Source organism: Xiphophorus maculatus, chromosome 16, assembly GCF_002775205.1.
Source record: "Xiphophorus maculatus strain JP 163 A chromosome 16, X_maculatus-5.0-male, whole genome shotgun sequence".
Taxonomy (NCBI): Eukaryota; Metazoa; Chordata; class Actinopteri; order Cyprinodontiformes; family Poeciliidae; genus Xiphophorus; species Xiphophorus maculatus.
Genome location: NC_036458.1, coordinates 24420467 through 24441542, shown reverse-complemented (window position 1 = coordinate 24441542; position 21076 = coordinate 24420467). Strand labels below are relative to the sequence as shown.

Below are 21076 nucleotides of genomic sequence, written 5' to 3'. Positions count from 1 at the left end.
TTTGTTGAGCTCCAGGTTTGCTAAAATGTTGCAGTGTAAAATGTGATTCTTTTTTGTAATATTTTGTGTTCGTAAGCAGAAGGCATTAGTTTTTCTCTTTCCCAGAAGTTTCTGAATAAAATGTCAGCTTTGGCAGACAAGAGCGCTGGGGTGAGGGTGCACGTGCTCTCCTGCCTGACTAGTTTTTCCAGCTCGAACAAAAACTAGGTCCCACCTCCCAAATGGAACAGGACCGAGACCGGTAGAGGACGCACCACCCGGAAACCAGAAGTCCTCATCTGAAGCACTGGCCCGTCACGACGGCTACTGTCGGCTCTGATATTTGGAGAAACCAGCTCATCAGCAGGTAGCTAAATCGCAGCTGTATCTCGTATCTCAGTTGATTTTGAGCAGTTTACACAACGTTCACCAGTCACCGCGGAAGGATACATCGCAGAATAGACGTGCATAATATAAGAAATAGAGGAAATAAACGAAGTTTGCCATGTTCTTTGGGCGTTATCTGTTAACTTGTAGAAGATGGAGGTTTTTTTTACATTTCTGCTCGAACATTTGTGGTGCGTTTGGAACTATGAGTAGCTTTGATAGTGTTTTAACTTAACCAACCCATAACTCGTTGTAAACTAACCGGTAAAGCTGTTCATCAATCAGGCGCGGTGTTTGCTGTCATGTTTCTGTGCTTTATGCACGTGAGCTCAGGCGGATTATTTCCCCAACCTAATTATGTTTTTTTTTTTTGCAGATGTTAATTTCGTTCTAAAGCAATATAATGTAGCTGAAGACAGAACGTGACCAAACCTGCGGTTCCAGACATTTAAATAATTGTTTATGTTATTGGGAGAGTTTTTCGCTGACGCTGAAGTTGGTATCTGATTCGGTGATAAAGCACTAGTACTAGTTCACTTCTTTTAACAAACTTGGACTCCCGATTCTCTCTCTTTAGAAGTCAAAAATCCCCAACCTGGTTAAACAGAAACCAGATTGTTCTACAGTGAACAGAAAGCTTGTTTTGTGAAAAAACACAAAAGGATTTGTTCAGTGTTTCTTTTGTTTGTTTTAGTTTTACAACAACCTCAAATTGCATTCAACTTGACACCACAATGCTGAGTTTTGATATTCTTTTTGATAGTTTTGATATTGATATTCTTAATCAATATTCCTAATTGATTAACCTCTGGGTTAGGGGTTAGGGACCTCTGCTTGGAAGGTGACAATATCTGCCACTGCATATGTGATTTGAACTTTCATATTTAGTCTGTTTAAAATTCTTTACTCGATTCTAAAATGTTTCATGTGAAATAGTTTCCTGGGCTAATTAATTTATCAATAATTCCCCAAACTTTCATGGGACCTTGAACACAACCATTAGGTCACTACATCATGACGTGGTAAGACTGGTAGAGGTGTGAATGACTGCTCATGTTCTTTAGAAATGGAATAGTTAATAATCACCACCTTTTTTCTTTTTCTCCTTTCTAAAGATTAAGTCAAGTAAAAAAATGTTCACAGGAATGATGGCCAACAAAGTTCAAATCATTCACTGGGGATAAGGCATTTCATCATTTTTTGGGGAATAAATAAATAAATATATACCTTTAAAAAGTTGAAAGAACGTATTGAATTGCCTCTTTGGTAAAGGTTTCACATATTGCAGTCTTTATTTTAAAGAAACTTTTTGGTTTAGAATAATCCAAAGAGTTAGGTTTGACCTAAGTGTCAACAAAGGTAGTCCAGACACAAAGAGTGAAGTCAAATGTGATACCAACTTCTGCTGACCTATTGCAAAATGAGGTTCATTCCTGTTGAGTTTCCTTAGCTCAGTTTGAACTAGACAGCTGCCTTTTCACAGTAAGATTCGCAATCAGCCATTGCTCATCACCGTTTCTTTATTTTTAAAGCTTTTGTGTGCGTCAACAGTGAAACTTAATGCATTTCTTTAATCCTCGTCTTTTGCTGAATCACTCAGACAGGCTTGTCAGGTTTTATTACACCTTGTGAAATATGTTTTTTTGTCTTCAAAAAAACAACTTACTACTGCTTGTTTTACCAAAACAAATCTCCAGACCTGTTTCATGTTGATGTCAAACCCTTTCCTAAAAGTCTGAATGGAATGATGTGCTCCAGGTGCAGGGATGGACTCCCACAGTCAGGTTCTGGAACGTTTACGGACAGCCTTCAGGTCAGGCATCACTTTGCCGCTGGAGTTTCGTCGAACTCAGCTCACCAAGCTGCTGGCCCTGGTCGAAGACAACGAGGAGCAGATTGTAAAAGCGCTACACCAAGACTTAGCAAAGGTACCTGACACCGGTGTTACACAGACTGCACCACCATATGACCACACGAGAGTTGCGCAACCAAAGCCTGAGGGATTTACTTGTCTTCCTGTCCTGATTATGATGCAAAAGGAAAGTTTTTTGTTGTTGTTTTACTCCTGCTGCAACCATCCGACTGCAGAAAGTTCCTGCTTAGTTTTTACTCAACTTTGTCGTAAATTGTTTTAAGCTGCATATGCAATTCGGATCGGTATGCATAATTTCTGCTGAGGGATAACATCTGTCTGCACTGCTGCTTCTGCATTTCAGCCAAAATTTGAGAGCATCCTCTCCGAGGTGGAAATAGTGACCAATGAACTGCATCATGCCATCTCCAACGTGGCGACCTGGATTCAGCCGGAGTATGTGTCCAAAAACCTGGTAGGTTCCCCTGACCGCTGCGTTCGCTGCTGCTGCTTTCAGCAGAGAGAGCGCTGGGAGAAAGTATTTGTTCCCTTAGAGATTTCCTACATACAAGCCTTTAATGTAAGGCAAACAGTTTTTAAAACTGTTTTAAAACTAATTACTACGGTAACTTAATGCCTACCTGTGCCAGCATTGACATTTCTATGAAGCATTTCTGATAACTGCCAGGGAACCTTTGACATAAAATTGCTGGCCCACTCACTGCAAAATAGTTTTAATTCAGCCATGTTGGATGGCTTTTTGTTCCGGAGAGTTTCATGAAACCATTGCAATTGCCCCCAAATTTGGGGCCTCTAGGGATGAAGGGGGTAACACCATGCCGACAGTCAACACTTGGACGTCTTTGCTACTTGAACGATCTGCTATGATTAATGGAACCACAAATGTCCTCTTCTGAGAAAAATCCCTGAATGTCACCTTATCAGTTTGCAACCATAATAATCCTGGCCCATGAAAAGAGCTAAAAAACCCCCCAATAAAACAAAGGCTTTGGGTGCTTTTGTCAAATGCTGGACTAAAATTTTTTTGAGATGTGGTGGTGGGACCTTATGGTGCGTTCACACCAAATGCGTTTTGAGCATCAGGCGCTTCTGGTTTACATTCAAAGTCTATGTGGCGGCGCATTTCGAGCGGCGCAGTTTGGAGCGTTTGACGCTCCGAGTGAGTCCAACAGGAGCGTTGCTTCACATCGACTTTGAATGTAAACCAGACGTGCCTGATGCTCAAAACGCGTTTGGTGTGAATGCACCAAAAGTGCACACGCATCAAACTTGAAGCGCCAGACCTGTTTTTGACGCATGGTATGGATTTGGTGTGAACGCACCATGAAAACAAGCTACTCATGCTTAATCATTTACCATGTAGTACAGGGTTAGTTTTACACCAGATGTAAAAAGGAGACATGCCTTCTAAAAACGTCCATATTTGTCCCCTCAGTCCACAGAATAGTTTCCCCAACAGTCTTGGGAATTATGAAGATCTTCAAAGCCTTGGAGTTCTCCTGGGATGCCATTTTTGTAGTCTCTTTTCTCATTGTTGAATCATGAACTCTGACCTTTATAAAGGAATGTGAGGCCTGTAGATATTTGGACGTTGTGGATTCCTTAGTGACCACACCATCTTTTGGTGGGAATGTTTATAGACAGTAAAAGTTCTGTGGAGTGATGTCGGCTCTTCATTCAGGCTACCACAATAGAGAAACGTCAGATAACAGGATGCTGAAAAAATGCAGTTTTATCCTTTTTAAGAATTCCAATTCTACGTGTCATATCTGCTTTTAGAAATTTTAGGAATCATTTTAAAATTTCACATTTAATCCAACAATCTAGTTTTACCAGGAAACACTTAGTAATACTTATTGTGTAAAGAACAAATACCTGTTGAGTCTTGTTTGCGCTGTGGTGTGAGCCAGCCAGTCAGAGCAGGAAGGACATGCAGAACAGAGCGATGACCAAACTCCCCCTGACATGATTTAATCATTTTGAATTGGTTGTAAGCTTATGGCTTTGCCCTTAAAGTGTTAAGCGCTCAATAAGTTAAATTAAATTAAAGTAAATTAATTTTAGGAGATACAATCACAGATCCGTTACACAGATTTTCACAGATTCCTTCAAAACCCAATGTGTCGTGGCTTGTTGTAGTTGAGCTGATGCCTTTTTGTCGTTTTCACAGGCTACAAAACTAGATGACTGTTTTGTGCGGCGGGAACCGTTGGGAGTTGTGCTCATCATTGGACCCTGGAACTACCCCTTGCAACTCCTCATTTTACCACTAGTTGGAGCCATTGCTGCAGGTCTGCAGACTTTATGTTTTATTATAACTTGCTGACATTTTTATTAAATGTCAGCAAGCTGTGTCTGAATCCTTTAGACTGTTCCAAGGTGAAAGATTCTTCATGCAGCTTTTATCTTCGTATCGATGCTGTAATCTGTTCTCGTGTGTCGCGTGTTTAAAGCTGTGTGAAGTAACAGTTAATGTCCCTGACAGGAAACTGTGCAGTCATCAAGCCTTCAGAGATCAGCTCGGCCACAGACTGCCTGGTGGCTGAGCTCATTCCTAAGTACCTGTCTCAGGTGAGCTGAGGGCTCACTGCCTGTTCTAAACACTTTTCATGTTTTTTGCTGGTCCAGTTTTGTTCTGTGGCTGCTCCATGTCAGCTCCATGTCAGCTCCATGTCAGCTCCATGTCAGCTCCATGTCAGCTTCATGTCAGCTCCATGTCAGCTCCATGTCAGCTCCATGTCAGCTCCATGTCAGCTCCATGTCGGCTCCATGTCGGCTCCATGTCGGCTCCATGTCGGCTCCATGTCGGCTCCATGTCAGCTCCATGTCAGCTCCATGTCAGCTCCATGTCAGCGCCATGTCAGCTCCATGTCAGCTTCATGTCAGCTTCATGTCAGCTCCATGTCAGCTCCATGTCAGCTTCATGTCAGCTCCATGTCAGCTTCATGTCAGCTTCATGTCAGCTTCATGTCAGCTTCATGTCAGCTCCATGTCAGCTCCATGTCAGCTCCATGTCAGCTTCATGTCAGCTCCATGTCAGCTCCATGTCAGCTTCATGTCAGCTCCATGTCAGCTTCATGTCAGCTTCATGTCAGCTTCATGTCAGCTTCATGTCAGCTCCATGTCAGCTTCATGTCAGCTTCATGTCAGCTCCATGTCAGCTCCATGTCAGCTTCATGTCAGCTTCATGTCAGCTCCATGTCAGCTTCATGTCAGCTTCATGTCAGCTCCATGTCAGCTCCATGTCAGCTTCATGTCAGCCTCATGTCAGCTCGTTCTCTGCCCTCACTGTGCTGCTGCTTCCTCAGGACTGCTATGCGGTTGTTCGTGGGGGAGCAGAGGAGACCAAGGCTCTGCTGCAGAACCGATTTGACCACATCTTCTACACAGGTAGAAGCCCTGTGGAACTCCACATCTGCTGCGCTGAACCAAAAGCATGCAGCACCAGGTTGCATGGTGTTTAGAGGTGTACATCTGATGGTTGCTGATTGGTTGGAAAGATGAGTCACCTGACATGTGAAGCCATGAGAATATGTGAGCACTCCTCCTACCAGACATGGTGGGCTTCATTGAAACCGTTTGGTTTCCTGGTACAGACGGGGCTGTGAAGAGTCTGACTGAGGTTTTACGTCCCATAATCCTCTACTGCTGCCAAGGTTATTAGTGTAGCACACTGCTGTGTACTCTACACCATAAAATCATCATACAATAACCAGTTATGAAACTGCAATGCACATTACATTTTGTTAAATGCCATCATCAAAATCGTCAAGTCTAGTCATTATCAAGTATGTTATTATGAATCAAAAGCAACTCTAAACAGGCCATTTAGTGTTTCAGCTGTTGTGTAGTTATAATGTTATGCACTCATCAAAAACATACCTGGAGTGTTGGTGTGATTCTTTCATGCTTGTTTGACAAATCATTTAATCTCCATGGCAACCATTCAGCTGTTAAAACGCCTCAGTGGACCGAGCCCCGCCTTTGAGATGCAGCTCCTCCTCAGAGTTTCCAAACTTTTGAGCCTCCACCTCACAGAGCAGCCCTTCCCTGTGACTCCTCCAATCAGCTCCTTCAGACTAGTGGCAGCAATTAGAAACACCTGGTGGAGCTGTGGATCTGCTGAGTTCATTATAGGAGCTACTTCTAAGAGCAACCCTGGGAAAACGTTAAAGAGTTAATAGAGGAGCCATGCTGTGATGACTTCCTGAAGGCGGAGTTTCATAAATAGCAGGAGTTTTTAAAGAGACAGATGCCCAATTTCAAGGCATTAAATTACAAAGTCTCATTTTTTAAGTCCTATTTTGATCTTTTTTATTACAATTAAAGATAACATAGTTGCTTAACTGTGCTATGAGTTGATACTTTCTGCCCCTTTAAATGATCCTTCTAGCCTGGAAAAAGGACACCTCATATGCATTCTTGCAAAATATGATATTGATGTCCATGATGAATGTCTAAGTTCAGTCCTTTTACAATTTCACATGAAAATGTTGCAGCTCTTTCCTCTGTGACCTTTGACATTGAAGCTCCTCCCTCCAGGCTCCCAAGCGGTGGCTCGCAGCGTGGTCCAGGCCGCCTCTGTTCACCTGACACCCGTAACGTTGGAGCTGGGCGGTAAGTGTCCCTGCCTCATATACGGCCAGATAAACATCCAAGCCGTAGCCCACCGCGTGGTCTGGGCCAAGTACTTCAATGCAGGCCAGAGCTGTGTGGCTCCAGACTACGTGCTGTGCACCAAGGCTACCCGGGACGCCCTGGTGCCCGCCCTGACCACCGTGCTGGAGGAGTTCTATGGGAAGGAGCCGCAGAAGAGTCCGGATCTGTCCCGCATCGTGTCCGCTCGCCACTTCACTCGCCTCATGAAGCTGCTGGAGAAGACCAAGGGCAAGGTCGTTATTGGAGGACAGAGTGACGAGAAGGATAAATACATAGGTGGGCCTTTAACTAGACTTTGGAGAACAATATTATGCATCTGACTAATCAGGAGCTGCTGCTGATAAATCATTTCCAAACATTTATTCATATCATAGCATCTGAGTAGCGAGATTCCTTTATGTAAAGCTCACTCTGACTCAGCCATGTTTACTGTCGCCGGAGAGACGTGTTCACACCAGCCGTTAAAAGATCTTTTTTGAAAGTTGGTAATAAGCTGGACGTGTTCAAATGTATTTAAGGTGAAGTGAAGAAAACACTAAATCCTCTTTCTAATTAAGGATAATAAAATGTTGCCATATAAATGCTGTTGCAGCAGTTTTGCGTCATGTAAAGCTGCTGTCAAGGTCATTGGCACAGCAATGACCTTGTGTGTCAATAAATTAGAAAATCATAGAACAGTTTATTTGTCTCAGTAATTGAATGCAAAAGGTTCAACTTATATGTATATTCATTACACACCAAGTTATACATGTCAGTTTCTTAGGAATTTAGTATATTATACTAAAAATGCACCAATTTCAGTTTTCTAGCCGATCACCGATCTTTAAAAAGCCTGACCTGATTTTGGCCGATACTGTTTTTATTTTGTGAAATTTTGCTAAATACAGCAAGAAAGTTGCTGAGCTGGTAACAGTGGTTGATTTTTAGACGAGGTAGATAAGACCATCTTGACATGCAAGTATCGACTGATCACCAAAATTAGGTAAATCGGGGCTGATTTATGGATCGGGGCTGATTTATGGATGCTCCCCTACGTTACACTGAACAGCAGTCAGCACATGGATTCCTGCGTTAGTGCGGCGTAGCATGGAGGAGGTCAGGAAGCCAGGCTGACCTTCAGCTCATCTGCATCGTTGGTTCTGGTGTCTCATCTCCTCTTGACGACAGGCCACAGATTCTGATTCTTTATCAGAATTTTGTTTGATTAGTTTGACGTAATATTACATTTTTGGAAAACCTTAATTCTGAATTTTTATCAGCTTTAGTCCATGATCATAAACATTATGATTATGGGTTAAATAAACACAATAAATATATCACTCTGTGTGTAATAAATGTAATGGACATTAAATTTATGATTTAAAATGGCTAGTTAAATAATTTTTTAAAATTATACTCCAGTTTCTTTGAATGTGTTCTGAGTTGTTGAGATGCAGTTTTGCAGTAAAAGTGAGTAACTTTTGAAAGAGAACATTTTTTTCAGGTTTGCCTAAATTCAAACTTAACACTCAAAGATATTGTGAAGTTTTCCATGTGTGTGTCTTCCAGCGCCCACGGTGCTGGTGGATGTAGAGGAAGACGATGCCCTGATGGGGGAGGAGATCTTCGGCCCCATCCTGCCCATCCTGACTGTGGAGGAGCTGGAGAAGAGCATTGAGTTGGTGAATCGTAAGGAGAAGCCGCTGGCGCTCTACGTGTTCTCTAATGAATCCTCTGTAAGGACCAGAACTCTGCTGGCTGCTTGCTGAAAGCTGGAAGCCCAGAGCTGTGAGGATCACCATGTTGTTGCTCTCTAAGGTGGTGAAGACGACGATGGAAAAGACCAGCAGTGGAGGCTTCTGCTCCAACGACGGCATCATTCACATGGCCCTGCCTGGGCTGCCCTTTGGGGGCGTAGGTAGGTGTACATGCTTACTCCATCTTTTCTCTTCAGGTTACAAACTATGAGCCATTTCTATCTTATTTTCCATAAATGTAGAAAAATCCATTCAAGAACAAACTGGTTGATATGTTCTTTTGTTCTAATACTTCAAAATAAGAAAGAAAATGTTGTTACTGTTTTAACCAGGATTTGGTTCAAGTACCAAAACAATTATATATTTTGTATTGATAAAACGTGATGAGCCACACTTTTTTGAAGGTATTTTATTTAGTAGGAGTGGATATAATGTTGTGTTTTATATGGTGGAGGTTGCTGCAGTGTGTTTCTCTCCCCGCCCATCCAGGGGCCAGCGGCTGGGGCTCCTACCACGGCCGCTGGGGCTTCGAGACGTTCAGCCACCGGCGCGCCTGCATGCTGCGCGGCTGGGCTCTGGAGAGGCTCAACGGCCTGCGCTACCCGCCTTACAGTGAAGACAAGCTGAAGTGGCTGCGCTGGACCACGTCTGCACGCAGCAACTGCTCTCTCATGTGACGCGCCTCTCAAAGGCAGCCTGGCAAAGATGGATGTGAGAACTTAAGACAAATAGAAACTTTTTACACTGAAACAGCTTAGGAGGAAAATAAAGTGGGGTTTTTTGCAACATTTTGGAAGGTTGTGGGTGTATTTGTATAAATTAATATCACTTCTTTTAAAGATTTTAAGTTTTCTACATTTTACTGCCTATATTTTTAAGATTAATTTTTTTTTGCTTAGATCCTTTCTTTGAAAATGCTGCTACACTGGTATCATTTATAGCATTGTCTTCGTGAAACTGTAAGCATTTGTCCCTTTAGTCAGAATAACGTAAATAAAATTTTTTTTTTTTCCTTTTTACTTCTGTTGCAAAACAGAGAATTCCATCAGTTTTCTTAAGTCAGACTTTTCTGCACGGATTTCACATGACAGTCCTCTCCAGGCTGTGGTTCTCCCTGTTGCTGGCTCACCTATCCTGGGACACGTCTGCCTTCCACACAATTTTCTATTAATATGCTGTGGATACAGAACTCTGTGAACAGCCAGCTCTCTTCAGCAATGACCTTGTGTGTCTGATTGTCTCCTGGACATCTGTCCAGTCCTACTGACCTGGAGTGAGAGACTCAGGAAACTTCAGCAGGTGTTCAGAGTTCATCTGCTGTTTAGGATGCGACATCACAAGTTTCCACTCATAACCTTATTCAATATCAGTAAATCAGTATTCTGATTTTCTGAAAGAATTTTTGGGTTTTCATTATCTGTATGCCAGAATCATCAAAACTCCAAGAAACAAGGAATGTCACTCTGTGTGATGATTCTATATAATATATGAGATTCACTTTGAGATGATGGGCAAAAAATGTTGCAATTTTATGCAATATTCAAAATTCTTTAGATGCAGGATGAATGAGTATTACACTACAGAAGAACAATATGCTCCACAAAGGAAATATGATTTAAAAAAACAAAGTGTTTGTTCTTTGGGAGTATTTTGTGGTCAGAACCAAGATACTGCAGGAAACACCAGAAATCGTCCAGCTGCCTTCAGTTTAATCACTGAATGATCATATCATTGTATCAAGACTAAAAACAAACTGAAAGCTGAACTGATATGTTCAAAGTTCAGCTAAAAACTGACTTTGTTCACCTACATCTTTTATTTTCTCTAATTCAAAAATATTCATGTAGAAAAACATGTTTAATGAGTCATTATGACTCATTAAGAGGTCTGGTTATTTATTTAAAGATCTTTTTCAATTCATTGCTGCAAATGGGTCACATTTCTCCAAAAATGGAAAAGGAAACAGTGACTGAATGTGCAAATTTATGACAATAAAATATGATTTTCAGAAGTAAAAACTGTAACTAAGAGTTTTAAAGCCCTACAAGATTATAAGAGTGTTTTCAGTCAGAAGGGTTCGGAGTCATGGACGGATCAAGCAGAGACACTTTGTGGTCAAACTAATAGTCTTTATTAGAAATCTGAATAACAAAGGTTTCCACTCCTGAAGGGATTTCTGGCAGCCATCTTTGTGAAACTCTTGCACACTTCAGGAAGCTCACTGGTTTGTTTTTTTTTTGTTTCTTTTTTACATCCATTAACGAAACACTTGATTTGTACCAGACTTGATGAAGAGACTGTAAGCAGGGTGAAAGGTGACTGCTGATGCCTACAGTCAGTCTGGATTATGTGGAATTTATTTCATTCACTGCAGGAATGAAGTTCTGCTTCTTTTAAAATATGAACCTGAGCTACTCAGCAGAGCGTCCATGGTGGAGAACAGAGACCTAGTAAAGACAGAGAGGGAAGCTGGGTTTTGCTCTCAGAGTTCAGGGTTCTGGTTTGTATGAAGAGGGGGAGCTGGTACCAGGCAGGACCTGATCTGGGGAAGCAGACTCTGGCTGTGGGGAGGGACTGGCTGCTGCTTCTGCTGCTGCTGCTGCTGGTTCCTTCTGCACCAGCTCTGGCTCATCCTGGCCTGCCTGCGGGGGATGCACCAGAACCCGGTCAATAAGCCCAAAGTCCTGAGCCTCCATGGGGCTCATGTAGCGGTCCCTCTCCATCACACTCTCTGAAAGGTGGAAAGAAAACAGCCTCTGTTTACCGCTGGTCAGATCACATCAGCCCAGTGAAAACCTCAACTCAAACCTTCACTCAGGTTTCTGTAAAACCTGAACTGTCACACTTTCAACTGACAGGGTCACTTCAGCACCCATCAGGACACATGTCTGTACTAAGCTGGCAGAGCAATGAGTTGCAATTTTTTTTAGCAAACTTCTAATAAATCATTTCTCCTCTGCTTCCTAACAATCTACGGCAAACAGAAGAGTACAATTCAAAAGAGAAGCAGCATGAAGGAGTTAATTGGAGGACTGCAAAGATTTTTTAATTCAGATTCCCCATATAACCTTAAATGCATCGTCCTCCAGGAAAATCACAAATACCAGTTCATGGCTGATCACAGAAGCAAAAACATGGAATATTCTGCTAGACAGACAGAAGGGGACAGGCTGCCTAACACCACACAGACAGCAGCTGCAAAGAAATCATTGTCATTGAAACAATTTACCAAATGAGATTATAACATTGTCTAGTTATAAAATGTTTGCACATTTGGCAAAAATGTGGTTATTTAATAAGCACACACCCAAGGTGGTTTAAGAGAGAACAATTAACTTAACAGTCATGTTATTGGACTGTGGGAGGAAGCCAGAGAACCCACAGCAAGTACAGGGAGAACATGCAAATGCCATCCAGAAAGACCGTGGGCCAGGAATCGAACCCAGGACCTTCTTGCTGCAAGGCAATAGAACTGCGCCACTGTCCAGCCCAGATTTTATTCAGACCTCTGGGAACTAATCAATTTACAAAAGTACAAGTTTAATTTATCTCGCAAGAAACAAGTCTTTAGTTCCATTGAATAATTTCCTCTCTATTTTCACTAATATAGTATTTACAGTCTCCACAGTCTGTTACTGGCTGCATTCAGTGTAGAATAACATAACAGCAGGGCCCATCTTCCCCTAAAAACCTTCTCAGGCTCACATCTTCACTAAGCCTCACTAACCTACCTATGGTGTCCAGCAGCTGGCCTGTGTGCTTTGCGTAGATGTGGTTGATCTGTCTCTTCAGCTTCAGGATTTCCTCAGCCTGGATGGCGATGTCTGTGGCCTGGCCCTGGAGACACGGCACTCTGTTAGCTCCATCTTTATTCTAGGTGTCAACTTTCCAGATCTTAGCTCTGAGGGGTCTGAACTGGCCTGCTTACCCTGGCCCCACCTGAAGGCTGGTGCACCATGATGCGGGCGTTGGGCAGCGAATGCCTCATGCCAGTCGTACCTGCAGCCAGGAGCAGGCTGCCCATGCTGGCTGCCTGGCCAACGCACCAGGTGGAGATGGGATTAAGGATATACTGCATAGTGTCATAAATGGCCAGCCCTGCTGTCACCACCCCGCCTGGACAGAAGAGGGAATATAGGTCAAGATTCAGGACTGAGTAGGAAATCCTTCAACACAAACACATTCAGAGGCATGTGAGTAGTTAAAAATGAAAGTAGACACTGATGAATAACAATAGCAATACGTTTTAAAGTTTTTATGAACACGTCATTAATGTCAATGTGAACCAACAGTGGAGCTAACAATGAGCTAGCAGAAGAGCTAACTGTGAGTTAACAGTGGAGCTAACAGTGAAGCTCCTACCTGGACTGTTGATGTACATGTGGATGGGCTTGTTGTTGCTTTCTGACTGGAGGAAGAGCAGCTGGGCGATGACCAGGCTGGCTATGTTGTCATCAATCTGAGTGATTCAAAAAGATACTTGATAACAAATTCCTCTGAAAATGTCTTCATATTTTCACCATTACCATAACACTTACAGGACCCATCACACAAATGATTCGTTCTCTCAGGAGGCGAGAGTAGATGTCGTACGCCCGTTCTCCTCTGCCCTAAAACACAGTTGTGCTTTTAGCGGCTTTATCATTGCAACATGTCCAACAAACGTTTCTGGTTATGTGAATTCAGTCAATAAATATACAAAACATTTACATAAAATCCACCAACACCGCAGCACATTTTCAACACAAGGACTGAAAAAGAGGCCAAGTCAAAGTCAAGAGGAATGCTGTAATGAGATCTTAACAGTGTCAAAACCCCACAGTGAAGACCACCTAGTGGTGCATTGTGGGTAATTCTTAGTCAGGCTACTCACCGTCTGCTCCACCACTATAGGGATGAGAGGACTCCTCCACACCGGACTGTGGTGGAAAGACCTGCTGACCTTCACAGTCAGACCCCCGATGTTCAACACCCTCTATCAGACAGAAAACAAGTTTTCATCTTAAGATTTAGATTAAAAATATTCACTTCAACCAATATGTTTGTTTCAGAAAGGAAATGAGACAGACATCTTTAAAAATATTTCCTCAATGTAAAAGGAGAGTCCATCTGGACTCCATCTACCAGTTAACATTAATAGAGTGATTCTCTATAGAAAAGTCTTTATTACAGCATTTAAGCCTTTTTTATAGTTGTACTGGGTTTCCTCTAATATTCTGATTATGTTTGAGAATAAAGTCAGGCTTTGGCTAGGCCACTCAAAGGGGTCTGGACCATTTTGGGCTTATAATAACATAATGTGATGTTTGTGGCGCTAAGTGAAGTTTAGTGAGCTGAACAACGCACAAAAATGGAATACAGGTTGCAGACCCCTGAACATGTTATTTAGTAAAGAAAATCACTTCATTTCCTGGAAAGTCAACATAGAGCGGCCACTACTACAGAAACAGAAGAAAAAGAGCAGATTGAAGCTGTTTAATAGCGATGATTGGATGAAAGCTAGATACGGGACGAATGCTGGATTTCGATTGGCCACGCCGATATTTCTGCATCTCCCATCATCTGGTGCTGCAGATGGTGGGAGATGTAGAGGCAGACATTTTCTCTTTCCATCAGTAAAAAGTAATTTGTACATCATTTTTTGTGATGATAATGAAAGTTTGATCATCTCAGTGACACGTCCAGCAAACAGGTAAAAACTACAACAAAAACATTACATTCTAATGAATTAAAAACATTTTTTCATTTAGAAGTGGATGTTTAACTAATAGTGTGAAATTGCAGCAGAGAGATGTGAATGTGACCAGCCAGTCTGATCCTTCATACAGTTGAAAAAAATTGAAAAAACAATTCACTCATATTATTTTGCTGTCGATCGCTTTTGGTTTCGGATTTAACAATTCACATTAGAAGCGTTAAATCCGAAGCAATTCCGATTTAACAATCAGATTAGTCACACCGGAATAGAAACTGTTAAATCATATTAACAATTGAAAGTCATGGACCAGTTTTCAGAAACTAAACCAGAGCTGTGAGAAAACACGAGCATAAAGTTTTTCTACTTGATCTGAAAAATAGAGCTTCCAATTACATCAGTCATTTTTAGAGGTCTGCTAAGAAGTAAGAATGTTCAGCTTCTCAATAAAAACAGGTTTTGTAGCATATTTCCTGACCGAACATCAGACTTCTTCTCAGTTCTGAACGTGATCAGGATGCTGCCGTCCTGTTGTCCAGGCAACAATCAGTGGAGAACAGACACAGCTGCTTTTGCTGCTCGGTTGACACTAACGGGCAGGTCTGGCAGCGGCTGCCTCCTTAAAGCAGCTGCCATGAAGGCGAAGCAACAGCAAAAGACAGCAAACAAGAACTTGACGTGAGCCGCGTTCAGTGGCGCAGCTGTACCCGACAGACTGCTGGAACACAAACTGGGTTCTGTACTCACCCGTAACAACATTCTGGAAGTGTTTTCCAGCTGCAGCCCCCTCTGCCTGACCCTGCTACACCGGAACCTATTCTAACTCGACCTTTGGTGAGCTCTTTCATCATTTCCGTCTTTTACAGGATTGCCTTGTCGCCACCGTGTGGTGTGAATAGATTCAGTCAGGTCGGGTGGCCTTTCTTTTTCTTCTCTCTCTCTGGTTTTCTTTTTATTTTAGAGTTTTACAGAGAACGACTTTTCAGCATAAACAAGCAAGTTCATTTTGAGTGAGACGATAAAAGCTAATGATGATGGTATAAAACCGTTGAGAATTTTAACTAATCAGAAAAATGCACCAAAACATGAGTAGAATTATATTTCTTTATTGTAGATTTTAGAATACCTGAATTTGCATAAAATGTAATATTTTTGTCTGCCAGATGACTTGATTGTAAATCATGAAATCAGACATTATGAACAGATGTTACTGAATTGAGTTGCATTTTTTACCAAATGGTTCTTTAGTGGACTTGAGGAATTTCTTGTATGGCTAATTTTTACTTTTACTTGAGCAAAAATATGTTAAAGTAGTGCAAATCATACGGTTTGCTCTACTCACCTCTGGATTGAGCTATAACTGCTATGGAGCTCATCAGACTTTTGTGAACTATTGTATGAAAACATCTTTGCTCGTCTGACTATCTTATCATTCTGACCTACAGTGCCTATAAAAAGTACTCGCCTTCTTGGATTTGTTTTACCTTTTCTTTTTTAACCAATCATTCATAATGAAAATTAACACAAAAAAATCTTCAATGATGAACTGAAAACAGATTCATTTAATTAAATGAAAATATAAAACAGAAATGATTGTGCTTATGATGATTGCACAAATAATGCTCCCTGACCCCCACCTGGGGGAGTTTTTAGTTAATGCACCTCTTTCTGCAGTTACTAGATAACATCTGCTTTTCACCAACTCTATGTGTGTGGAAGACAACAAACAAAACAACAACAAACAAACAAAACAGATGAGGAAGTAGTTCATATAGGCCAGAAAGATTGGTTTATAATTTAATGTTTCGTTTTCTTGATGAAAAAGTGTGCCAAAAATCAAATATTTATTTAATTTTTAAGGTGACTTTGAGGCAAATAATCCAATCATGTTTGTAATAGTGTAAAAATGAAATCAATAAGGCTGCAGCACACTCCCAGTTAGCTAAAAAAAAAGGCTCCAGACCCAGCCATCTGTTTAAAAATGTTTTTGATCTAAAAAAACCCCACAGAAATGAAGGATTTTCAGCCATTGCTCTTATCCCAGTGGCATTACTTCATAACTATAGTTAAGTTGGCAACTAGATAAAAATATCCATCCATTTTCTTTTCTTTCTTTTTTTTACTCATGGTTATCATGTCATGATACATATTAGATAACCTTATGATAACTTTCTAAAAAGTAATCTTAATAAGAAATACATTGTTTATTTCATATGAATAGGGTTAAAAAAGTATTACATTTAGCAATGAATTGCCTATATAAATAAATGAAATCACTGATCATGCAATTTAGACGGGGATCGCCTAAAATGTGAACTAACACACGATGTAGGTTTTATTTTGAAAAATTCTACCGGAAGTCCCACAGCTCTCTCACAGTTGAGGACTTGGCTCATATGGGTTCAGTTGCCAAGTTGCTGTAACTTTCTCTGTTTCTTGAACGCAGTCATGTCGAACAATAGCGCGGCCAACAGCAGTTTAGTCATCGCCCAGAAAGCAGTGAAGCAGCTGCGGCTGGAAGCTAGCGTCCGGCGGATAAAGGTGAGAAAGTCCCGCTCAGGACTGGACTGCGCGTGACTCCCGCTCTGGAGCGCATCCTCAGCGAACTTCGGTGCGCGTGATGCTTGTTATTAATATGGGGAAATTTAATATAAGCGTAACTGACTTTTTACAGTAATTTTACTGTAACTTTTAGTGCCGTCTTAAAACGTATTTTATAACATTTTAAATGTTTGGATGCTATAGATGGATGTTTATGTTAATTTAAAAGTAGATGCAATATAACACAAATACTTTTCCGTAACCGAGTTGAACTTCCCACGTATGCGTTCAATATTACATCTCATTATTTACATTGCAAAGTAATGGGAAAGCGGTGTGACTGTATTATTTCTAGGAAATGGCTGCTGCAGACAGTTTCCTCTGGGAGTTGAGCACAGTGATAGCTTTGTTGATTGTGCTGCTGTGTGACTGCTGGGATTGTTGGCGGAATACTTATTTTAGAACAGGGGTCAGGCTTGCTTTAAGTATGTGTCCCAAAGAGGGAGGTGAAAAGTGAGGGTGAAAAAACAAAAATAAATCACAAGTATTAGTTAGTCTGAAAATGTTAAGTTACAGTCCGAATAGAAACTATACGCTGGAGACTTTGAATTGAAGCAAAAACAAGACAATTCTTGTTAACAAGAGAACTAACACAAAAATATTATCAGCAAACGTGTGTAGCTTAACAGAAAATAAAATGGACCCATCAGTACAGTATCTGGGACTGTGTGCAACAGTTTGTAGAACGCCCACTGCATCAACATCTCATCATTGAGATGCCTCTTTGGTTGAGAGGGTGAGTGTGTTGCGTACATAATTGAGCAATTTCTAATTATTGAACAGTGATAACAAAATCACAGTTGTGTAATGAAGTGGCAATGCCAGATTTTACTTCAGCTAAAGAGTGTACAGCAAAACAACCAAATAATAATAAAAAAGGCTGATTGGTCATGGTGCAGTTTGATGACGTCACACATGGCAACAAGAATTTGACATTTTCGACAATTTCTAACTAAATATGATTTCTAAATATGATAATACATCATATATAATGCTGAATTAAATGGCACTATTATCATCATCATCACCATTATTTTTCAAATAATGGAGCGCCATCTCACAAAGATAAACTGGTTCAGAGACAAACATCTGTGTGTACGGTAAACTAATAGGTTAAACACACCATTCAGTCTCCTTGAGTTCACAACTAACATCAATTGTCAATATGATTAAGCTTAAATCAAATTCAACTTTTCATGTGTCCAGGTAATTTCCTGACCCACAACCAGAATCATAACAGGATTCAGTGTAAACAAACAAAAGAGGAACAGATGAGCAGTTAGAAGGGCAAGAACAGTAACAGACTAACCTTAACAAAAGTCAGAATGACTTAAGATTCCAGAGTACAGAGCAGATTATGAGGGGCAAAATGGATACAGAGGGGACGATGTTCAGCAAGGGCTTATCTTCCAGGAGTAGGTCCAAGTGGTTCCTCAACAGAGTGTGGAGAGCAGCTAGCAAGGGACAACAGTGGACCACCGTAGAATGGGTGAACAACCAGAGGAGATCTGTCCTGAAGAGGTATGACGTGAAAAGCAACAAAACTTCACCCAGGGAAGTTTTGCGAGCACCAGGAAGAAACTGAAGCTAGGAAGCAGGAAGCTCAGATAAACTTAGGTGAAAATATGGCACTCGACTCTACTGGAAGAGCTGATCATCAGGCAAATTTAGGTCATTCAACAGATCCTAAAATCCCCACAGTCAGAAGAGATAATTACAGGCCGATGTGGAATCTGCAGCAGGACAGCCACACCCTCCAGTAGAGATGTTGTCATTGGCTGTAAGCGGAAAATCATGTTAGCTGAAATAAAGACTCGGAAACATCAGTCTATGCAGAATTAAACTATACAATGTGTGAACTGGGTTACTGAAATCAATTAACTTTAATTAATATTCTAATTTATTGACAATGCATCACACTAAAGGTGGGCAAAGTATTCAGAGGATTTATTTTGGGCTCATTTTCTGACCGAAAATCCCTGGAGTTTTAACAAGCTGACGATTTATCTTCATGAACTCGGCTGAGGTACTTGTAGGGGTTCTGTCCCACACTGGGTCAGTTTTAATCACACATTCTTACCACCTGAGTTGATATTAATAATCAACAAACAGTCCTCTCTTGTGTTTTCTGTATTGTTTAGGTTTCTCAGGCAGCTACAGAACTGAAGACCTTCTGTTTGCAAAACGCTCACAAAGACCCTCTGCTGACCGGGGTTCCCTCCAGTGATAACCCATTCAGGCCTCCCAAGTCATGTGTTCTGCTTTGAGGTGTGTGTGTGTGTGTGTGTGTGTGTGTGTGTGTGTGGCGCTCTATTAACCAAAGAAATATTATTCACACTCTCCTGAAATGTCTTGTTTTCTTCTCACATGATGTTTATTTGATACTTGGTTCACATCCACGTTCCCTAATCGTCTCATTTGAAAATGTATTTCCTAAAAATCAAATAAAAATGACCAATATGAGCCTGTGGATTCTATCCAGGGCTTTTTCACAGGTTTTGTGTTTTACTGTTAGATGGAGATGTCATCTCTAACAAACATGTCATCCAGAACGAGATGACGTGAAACATTTTATTCTAGTACAGCAGCAGATCTTTTGACAGTTTTAGAGGGCTCTTTTTATGTGTCTTTGGAGATAATAACTTCATATAAATGTCAATTCATCTTTTATCTGTAGGGCTACAAAGGGGTGCGGAACAACCAAACCGTTTCCTGTGGATTTTCACAAAGTGTCACTGCCGTTGAAGATAAAGAAGTCGACCCCACTGCTTGCAGCTGGTTTTCAGAGGGACTTTCTGACCACAAAAAAATGTTGCAGTGAAGTGAAACATAATCCCCCAAATTCTTTGCATTTCCAAAGCTTTTCCAGAATGAATCTAAAGTTAAATATTGAATGAGTAGGCTCTGCTCCTACTAGAGTCCAAGACATAAAATACAATATTTCAACATGCTAGAATTTTTTTTGTTCACTTTGTGCCATTATTGTTCAGCAACAGTTACTTTAGTAGCATTTAAAGTACAGCAACAAATGTTTCTTTTCCTATTCAACGTTCTCAGTAATTTAATTCCACCTGTTAATAAAAGAGTTTGACATGCATTTAGCTAAACAAATGTTTTCTGATCTATTGTGAGCTTTACAGATTTGTCTCTTCATGGAAAGAGATATTTTGTTCACTAATGTTCTGTTGTATTTCAACTGCTTTTTAAACGGTTCTCTGCAATTGTAACATATTCATTCACTAACTTATAAAGTGCTTTGAAACATCCAAAAAAAAGGACCAAAACAATAAAATTGTTACAACATTCACTAAGGTCACACAGAACAAAATGTTAATAATGTTTCTACTGTCAACTAAGTAATTTGTGTTTTTCATCACAAAATGTCAGATTTCAGTTGTAAATATGACATTGTCATGTTTTCAGGTGCAATGCCACCTGATAACTTTGCACTTGAACAGCAGCTTCACAATGAAACAGTCTGCTGGACGATCATTTTATACACATTTTTTTCAGCAGGAAAATGGAAACTGGTCAGAGTTGGTGGGTGATTGAAATAGCTAATTACATTGAAATGCTGGAAGAAAACCAACTGACACTGCAAGCTGCTTAACACCAGGCCAGAGATTCATCTTCCAGCAGAAAAACAACCCGAAATATACAGCCAGAGCTACAATAAAACGGTTTAAATCAAAGCATATCCATGTATTAGAATTGGACAGTCAAAGACCAGACCTAAATGCAATTGTGATTGTACCAAGACCTGAATATTGATATTTACAGACCTTCCACCTAACATGACTGAGCTTGAAACATTTTGCATACAATAATTGTTATCAATTTCTGTCCCAGATGTATGATGCTGGTACAGACATACAATAAAAGACTATTTGCAGAAAAATGCTGTTCTACAAAGTGTTGAGTTACAAATAAAAATGCACACCACGTTTTTCAGACCTGAATTTGTCAAGTATTTTGAAAGCCTATATCCTTTTTATTCCACTTAGCCATTATTCATTGCTTCGTATATAATGAATAATAAAGTCTATGGCTGTAGAGTGATCAAATGTGAAGCATTTAGGAAAGCCACTGTTTAATACCGATTTGTATGAATAAGCAAATCTTAATGTATGATTTTTAAAAAGTACC

General features: G+C 40.7%; 3 protein-coding genes across 3 annotated transcripts; 2 read left to right on the top strand and 1 right to left on the bottom strand.

Moving 5' to 3' along the window:
* Positions 1-221: 221 nt before the first annotated feature.
* aldh3b1 (aldehyde dehydrogenase 3 family member B1) lies at positions 222-9653 on the top strand. The gene is made up of 10 exons (XM_005811736.2): positions 222-346; positions 2125-2294; positions 2583-2693; positions 4410-4530; positions 4725-4810; positions 5548-5629; positions 6782-7174; positions 8447-8613; positions 8696-8795; positions 9124-9653. Exons 2-10 carry the CDS (start codon positions 2133-2135, stop codon positions 9309-9311), a joined length of 1410 nt encoding a protein of 469 aa, XP_005811793.1. The 5' UTR covers positions 222-346; positions 2125-2132; the 3' UTR covers positions 9312-9653.
* A 1086-nt stretch (positions 9654-10739) lies between these two features.
* clpp (caseinolytic mitochondrial matrix peptidase proteolytic subunit) lies at positions 10740-15157 on the bottom strand. Its single transcript, XM_005811719.3, has 7 exons — positions 15077-15157; positions 13508-13609; positions 13173-13244; positions 12997-13093; positions 12563-12750; positions 12366-12471; positions 10740-11365 (listed from the first exon to the last, which is right to left on the bottom strand). The coding sequence occupies exons 1-7, from the start codon at positions 15086-15088 to the stop codon at positions 11124-11126; spliced, it is 819 nt and encodes a 272-aa protein (XP_005811776.1). The 5' UTR covers positions 15089-15157; the 3' UTR covers positions 10740-11123.
* A 1529-nt stretch (positions 15158-16686) lies between these two features.
* On the top strand, positions 16687-20876 carry LOC102221502 (guanine nucleotide-binding protein G(I)/G(S)/G(O) subunit gamma-5-like). Its single transcript, XM_014473591.2, has 3 exons — positions 16687-16870; positions 19072-19198; positions 19608-20876. The coding sequence occupies exons 1-2, from the start codon at positions 16778-16780 to the stop codon at positions 19195-19197; spliced, it is 219 nt and encodes a 72-aa protein (XP_014329077.1). The 5' UTR covers positions 16687-16777; the 3' UTR covers position 19198; positions 19608-20876.
* The last annotated feature ends 200 nt before the right edge of the window (positions 20877-21076 follow it).